This window comes from Charadrius vociferus, unplaced genomic scaffold, assembly GCF_000708025.1.
Source record: "Charadrius vociferus isolate BGI_N301 unplaced genomic scaffold, ASM70802v2 scaffold740, whole genome shotgun sequence".
Taxonomy (NCBI): domain Eukaryota; kingdom Metazoa; phylum Chordata; class Aves; order Charadriiformes; family Charadriidae; genus Charadrius; species Charadrius vociferus.
The window spans coordinates 1,110,483-1,117,586 of NW_009646517.1; the positions used below are offsets into that span (position 1 = coordinate 1,110,483).

General features: G+C 45.4%; 1 protein-coding gene across 1 annotated transcript in view; it reads right to left on the reverse strand.

Moving 5' to 3' along the window:
- Window positions 1–66: 66 nt before the first annotated feature.
- The window catches only part of UGP2 (UDP-glucose pyrophosphorylase 2), a 20,385-nt gene continuing 13,347 nt past the window's right edge, over window positions 67–7,104 (reverse strand). Inside the window, exons 3-9 of the mRNA XM_009885004.1 lie at window positions 6,673–6,858; window positions 5,071–5,204; window positions 4,112–4,409; window positions 2,834–3,031; window positions 2,400–2,642; window positions 1,831–1,935; window positions 67–1,204 (exon numbers count right to left, since the gene is read on the reverse strand). Of these exons, the coding sequence (XP_009883306.1) occupies window positions 1,097–1,204; window positions 1,831–1,935; window positions 2,400–2,642; window positions 2,834–3,031; window positions 4,112–4,409; window positions 5,071–5,204; window positions 6,673–6,858 (1,272 nt within the window). The 3' untranslated portion in view covers window positions 67–1,096. The remainder of the gene's footprint in view (window positions 1,205–1,830; window positions 1,936–2,399; window positions 2,643–2,833; window positions 3,032–4,111; window positions 4,410–5,070; window positions 5,205–6,672; window positions 6,859–7,104) is intronic.

The following is a 7,104-nucleotide window of genomic DNA, read 5'->3' on the forward strand; positions in this document are numbered from 1 at the left end:
GCTTCTCTGTTAGCGTAACAGATGTCATTAATTGTCAGTCAAAAATAAAGCTATAAAATCACAGCTGTTTTTAAAGACCAACTTCTTTAATGATACATACCAGTGTTATACTAAGCTTATAAAATAAAGTTGTCTGCATGTAAATACAAGAGAAACATTAAGAAATCAATAGTGATCGGGACAGGGCTTTCCGTTCCTGTACAAATTTAGAAATGACTCAAGAGAAGATAAATTAACATACATGGCTGTGACAATATGAACATGGGTGTAGTCAACATGATCCATTTATTGGAAAAAAAAAAAAAAAAAGAGGGCAGATGAAGGATTCGGATATTAACAGCAGATCCAGTCTTAAATGGGATGTGAAAAAAAGCAAACACCGCACGTGGATACTGAGGCATTTTTCTCAAGTATTGGATTCTTTGGGCGAGTTTGGAACACCACCGTTTCCCACTCTCACAGATACAGAACTGGAGGTATTGACAGCCTTCTTCCCCCAGCGCCCCGAGGGAGGTGCCGCTCCGCTCAGGGGCTGTGGGGAGGGGGGCCCGAAGAGGGCTCGAGGTCGGGAGAGTTGTCAGCACGTGAAATACAGGGAGGGGTTTTTAACAGCCCATTTAGCAGTAGTGAAACTTTTGGTTTTCAACCGTGCCTGCCGCTTTATACTTCATAAAAAGCCACGTGAGTAGCTAAACCGTGTTGTCCCCACGCGTATTTGCTTCACAGCTTTATTTCTTGCAGTTACAAGCAATTCAAAACTACTAAATGTTCGAGGCAAGCCTCTTAACTTCTTATCAAAGAAGATCTGTCCATCTTACCTCAAGACAAACAGTATTGCACTTCAAGGTTATATTAACTGAGTTACAGAATCTCTTTAAGGACTGAAGCATTACTTACGCACATCCATTGCGTTATGTGTGTCTGCTTAAAAAGATAAGCAAGAGAAATTAATTTGAAATTAATACTGCAGGGTACTGTGGAGATGACAAAGCATAGGCCCTCTGTGTACTTAGAATTCTAACGCTTAAAAGGTTCTTCCGTTAGGAGGCTGGGTTAGCACGGCCGTCTACACAACTGACCGTGCCCTTTCGCCGACTCAGTGGTCCAGGATCCGAAGATTGCCAGATACGATTTTGTTCTCTAGTAGCGCTCCAGCCGGGATGTCAATTCTGTCCCCATGATTTGCGATGATGATAACTGTTCCCTGCATTTACCAAAAAAAAAAAAAAAAACAAAAAAACCCAAAAATGACTGCTTTAGAAACTTTTGTCTTGGACCGAGCGAGAGCAGCGTTGGCTGGAGGACCAGTTCCAGCTGTAACACAGCCCAGATCCCGGACGCATTTAGGTGTACTGTTCTGCATAGACTTTTTTTTTGCCTCTCCCCCCTCCAAGAAAGGTTTTAAAGCAGCAATATGGGAAACGCTGTCAGTACCAGCATACTAAAAACTATCACCATTTACTGACAAATCAGGAACCCCAAATGGGTGAGAAGGGGGCTGTGGCTGTAAAGCCAGCCTGGGAGGCGAGGTGGTAGGTGCCCTGTAGCGCTCCAGGACAAAGATGTTTGAACACATCCAGGACAAAGATGTTTGGGGCCTGTGGCATTGTCAGGGTTCAAAGATAAACCTCGGCTCTCGCTGGGACTACATGGAGCAGCAGCTATAAGGGTAACACTTTCACTCCTTCCCAAGGAGTTCAGTCTCGGGCTCTGCAGTGAGGTCCCGGGAGCGCTTCCCTGGGCTGTGCGTGACCGCACTGACGTAGGCAGTGCTCCATTACCAAGGAGCAGAGATGAGGCACGTTTATTGCATTCCAGTTGCACACTCACCTTTAATGAAACGTTCTTCCCAAAGGTAACATCACCTGAAACCGTGAGATGATCCAGTTCCAGCATATCTGGAATACTTTCAAACCTCCGCAGGTAATCTTGAACCTGTGGGCAAGAGGAAAGAATAGAGAGAGTTTAAAAAGCTGTTTGCGGATTAAGGCAAGTGTGGGAGCATCCTGAAAACTCCTTTCAGGGATCTTTCTGGACTCTACACCTGACAAATATAAAAGTTGCTACTTTGAAAGCAATGGGCTGCTGTCATTTTTGTCAGCGATAACGATGAGAAACAGTTAAGGGCAGTGTCCCACCAAAGTTGGGCGAGCTCGAGAGAGCACCCCCCCCCCAAATTTGCAATTTGCCTTCCCTTTCCTCAGCTGACGGGGTCGAGCAGCACGACCTTACGCACACACGTTGATTAGTTTATATTCTAACAAACCCAACAGGTCTTTACGAAGAGCAAAAGGGAATGCCCAGATGGGCAGAGGTAGATAAAGCAAACCTCACTTTTAGCTTACTGCTACAGACTGGGTTTTTATTCAAAGAAATAAAGTACAATTCTAGGAGTTTACCTTTGTGAAAGAACTTCCCAGTTTGACAAGAGGCACTGTTGGGAATTCACGCTTCTCGCTCATCGTTAGAGATCCGGCGTTAAGGCTGTACAAATTAGACATCACAAGCAAGAGATCTGACGTGGTCTTCACGGGCAGAAAACGGCTACGAGGTACGTTTATCCCCAGAGAGTTCTCAAAACTCTTAATAGCAGCACCAACTGCAGTCTCCAGCTGGATAACATTCAAGCCTCCATCCAGAGTCTGGAAGAGAAAAACTGGTGTGAACACGATGAGCAGAAAACAACTCTCCGAGCCAGAGATGAGCCTCACTCCGAGCTCCGCGTTTACCGACAGACCGGCTCCTTTTTGAAGGCAGCGCTCCCCGTTTTAGTTACCCAGAAACGAACCCTTCTTTTGAGTCCATTTCCTCTAAAATCCTCCTGGCTGATTACCTTTGGGTTAACAATGATCTCCATGTCGATGGCGTTTTTCTCTTGCAGCCTCTTGATGGCAGACAGAGCAATCCACAAATTGTTGGTATTGAATATTTTGAATTTTGACACGGACTTGAATTCATCCACGTGTGCTTTCGGGACCTGAGCTATCTCCACCAGCCTCAGCTTGTTCTCGTACTGCGTGAGCGTGCCACCCTGCGAGGGGCAAAGAAGAAGTTTTAAGTTCTGTTTGCGAGATGCCAGAGAAACTTTCCCTTCCCCACCCCCCGCCCCGAACAGACGCAGTTTTGTTGGCATTTAAAGCCAAACCTCAGTGAAAAACACGTTGCTTGTGTTCAGCTACCAGGTTACTAATTATAGAGTATGTTTAAAGTACAGTCAGAACCGTCAAACGATCGTGTTTCAGCGCTCCAAGGCAGTTAATTCTTTTTGCGTGAAAGTTGTCGAGACTCTTTTGCGAGTGCTGCTGTTGCCAAAAATCACCTTCAGCAGTATTTTGCCAGATTACAGAGCAAAATCGAAATTATATCTATTAGTTCTGTATTTGTGGCACTTACTGGAGAAACAAGTGGTACTTCAGTAACCAGGAGGGTATTTTACAGTGCATTTCTGTGGTTTTCTAGGACTAAGTCAGAGCTTTCTTAATATCTAATGAATACAGAGAAAAACCACGTTTCCTCCCCATCCTCCTATTTCAAAGAATAGAGGCAAAGTCCGGTTCCGTGACAAATCACCGCACGCAAGAACTATTTGATCCGTGCCGTAAACATCAGACAAGCTGTCAAACCTGGACTTCGTTCAAAGCCAAGGGGTGAGGGCAGGAGCAGACCTGGCGGCCACACCACACCTCGACGGCTGGGTGAGCGCCTTCGGCGGTTTGCAGTCGGTAGAGATGCTACAACTGCGGTATCCCACCCCTCAGCGCTCTACTTTTCCCGTCTCCCCCCCACAACTTCTCCCCTGCGTGGGGAAGGTACGGAGGTTGCGACTTGCACCCTGCAGCCCATCCCTTGTGTTTTCAGTAATCGGTCGAGCCCAGGCTGTCCTTGCCTGCTGCTGCCCAGCACCTAAATCCAATTTGTTCCGTGAATTAGAACTTCATAAACTTGCCGATTTTGTGCATCTCAAATTAGATCACAGCTGATGTGTTAAATGGTGCCTGAAATAGCTGGAAGAAGATTTAATGTATGTCTGAATTCATGCATAGACAAGAGGCTGAGATTTTCACCACCACGCCAAGCGCTCAGACAGACTCGCGCGACCGTCTCCCTTTACCTTCACATCCGCCCGGGTTTTGTTTGTGACTTCCATGACAAACTCACAGCGTTTTCCATTGGGTGGGTTCATAAGATGGTTAAGAATGTAAAGGTCCACAGTGGCACCCAAATTATCTATATTGGATACAAAAATATATTCCTTCCCCTCTCCGATAAGGTTGTCCAGCAGACCAGAGTTATAGAAACTGGCGTAGATATCTCCGTGGCCGGGGGGATACCAGCACTCCGTATTCTCTCCTGAGTAAGACACATCCTTGGCTATGGGCAGCAGAGTCTCCTTGTTAATTCTAGGATACCTGGGAAGACGGTGGGTTTTGGTAAGCTCTCGCCAGCGTCGGATAAGCATAAAGAAAACCAAAATGTAACAGTCGAGGTGCAACTACATGGGGTTTTTCATACAGCTTTTGAAGCTCCGCTCTCTAGAGTCTGAATCGAAAGAGCCATCCAAATACCGAGCTATCACTGAGAGGCGACAGACTGCACATCTCTCATTCAAGGACTTAAAGCCCCAGTTCTCGGGCCGTGCCGTGAACCAGCTTGTCTCCGCCAAGCAGGTTCAGAGCGTGCCAAGCACGCCTCCGACGCCACCAGCCACTTCAGAGTTCGTTCGTGGTAAGGGAGGCGCGTTCCGCCTCCCCTCCACAGCCCACATACCCCAAAAGCAAATTCAGGGATCAAGCAGGCGGCATCCAGCACACCGTTCTTCATACATTTCTTAGAAATTGCGTCCCCATCCTCCCCTCCCCCAAATATTAATGCATTGCCTTCAGCACTGCTTAACACCCTTCAAATCTTTCAAAGAGGGTTCAGTCTTTCAAAGAAGTGGCCCAAAACACGGGTACAGAAGACACTATTGCCACCTCAGCATCTCAAACTAAAAACCCGCACACCATTTGGAATATGGAGAAACACAAGCTAGTTTTTCCCTTTACCCCACGCGGAGAAGTTTTTTGATACCTGCTTTGATTAAAAGTATATATCTTCACACGGCTGTGACTGTATTTCTGCAAGATTTTCTTTGTGTCGTCGTCAGTGTTGAAGGAATTCATGAGAACAAGAGGGACATCGGTGTTGTAGGATTTGTTTAAATGCTGAGGTGGGAAAGAAATGGTAAATTCAGCATGTATTATTAGCTGAAATTCCTGACACCTAAGATTTTGGGAGAAAGAAATTAGATAAAACAGACTGGAAATAATAAATGCATGAGATAAAAGAGACGCGCTTATGCTGACACAAAGGATAATAAATCGGGTGAAGGAAAACAAATCCTTGTGAGTAGTAAAGGTAAGGCCTGCATTAATTAATGTGAATTAATCTCTGTTTTTAAATCTGCAGCGAGATTTAAAATTTGAAAAACACGACACCACAAAACGATTATGTTAAATTTGAGGCTACTGTTGATTACAAAAGGCATGTTTGCCCTCAAATTATTCAAGTCTGTCAGGGTGACGTTTCAAAACCTTCTCCGCGCAGGAAGCCCCTCTGAGCCTCCGTGGCAGGCTGCGAGATGGACAACAGCATCAAGAGGACAGAATGAATGAAATTGTCAGCACGTTAATTATTTGGGAATCTAGAGAACGGAGCTGAAATACCCAAGAGCATTTCCACACGCACAGCGAAGGCAAAAATCAGAAAATATGACAGAGTTCCACTAAAAATAAGAGGGTGCAGGAAAAAAAAAAAAAAAAAAGATACACTTCGGTGAGGTTTAAGCTTTCTGTATCAGATTGCCCTCGTCTGCTGGGGAGGGTTTTGGGATCATTAACCTCTGGTGGCCTCGGAGACTTCCACGATGACCTTTTTCAGAAAGCGCCCACAAGACCAAAGGGTCAGGACTGCATTAGCTGGATATAAATCTAAGTCTGCTATAGAACTGCTTAACAACCTGGGAAACTCACTCCAAACAAACACCACAGAGGGAAAAATTGCTGGAGTTCCAGAAGCTATGGAACAGGCACACCCAATTTCCTACTCTAACGACCACCTTAATTATCTGCTGTAAAGGGAATATTCTGCATTAAAAACAGAAGCTGAAACGTCCTCTCTCAACACCAGCAGCTGTTCTTTTCTTTTACGTTTCTTTCTTCCGAGGAAAACGCCAGCAATCACTTCCAGCGTGAGACTTTGAATTCAACAAGGAACTTGGAGCTGGTGTGAAGAGCTTTGTTCTAATGCACTTTTAAAAAAAAAAAAGCTTTTAAAAAGCTAAACTTAAAACTTGCACCTGGAGGAGCCGGAAACAAGCCCAGGAGTCAGCCGTGCCAGGCCAGCTCTACAATTCCATTGCTTGTGTTTCTGGACACGATGGCTACTGTCCAGATCGGTGTGCACAAGCTGAGTTACGCTTGTGCTAACGTGCGGAGCGGATGGAGTTCAATCGCCGATCGCTCCATCCCTTTCATGCCTATTCTCTCCACCAGCACTGTGACCAGACCTCCTTTCCCTCTCCTCCCCCTTCTGGCAAGCCTCCACCATGAATCTCTCTTAAAGGGTCATACGGGAGAAGCCCAGTGCGTCTTGCTTCCGCCAACGTAGAGAGAAAAGCCCGTCAAAAGGTACCTCAATCTGTTGAACTGTCAGATCCAAGAAGGTGTTCTCGTTCCGCACCCCGATAAGACTTTTTGGGCCTTTACAACCCATGCTTGTGCCCAAGCCGCCATTTAGTTTCACCACCACCAGCTTGTTCAAGACAGAAGCAATGTTATCGGGCAGTCCTCGGGCCTTTATCTTCTCATAGGGCTGGATCTGTTAAAAACAAACGAAACTGGCAGTCAGATATTTGGAAGGAAATTGCTTTCTCCTAAAAACCTTCAAAACGTACAATTTGGCAATAATAACCCACGTTTATTTATATGATTTATAACACTAAAGAACATTTGCACAATGGGTCTACAATAATGTGATTTCTTACAATACAAATAACCCGGTTTGTTACTACAATAACCTCTTTTCTCGAGAAGTTCTGTAGACTTTGTGACACCAGTCACAATC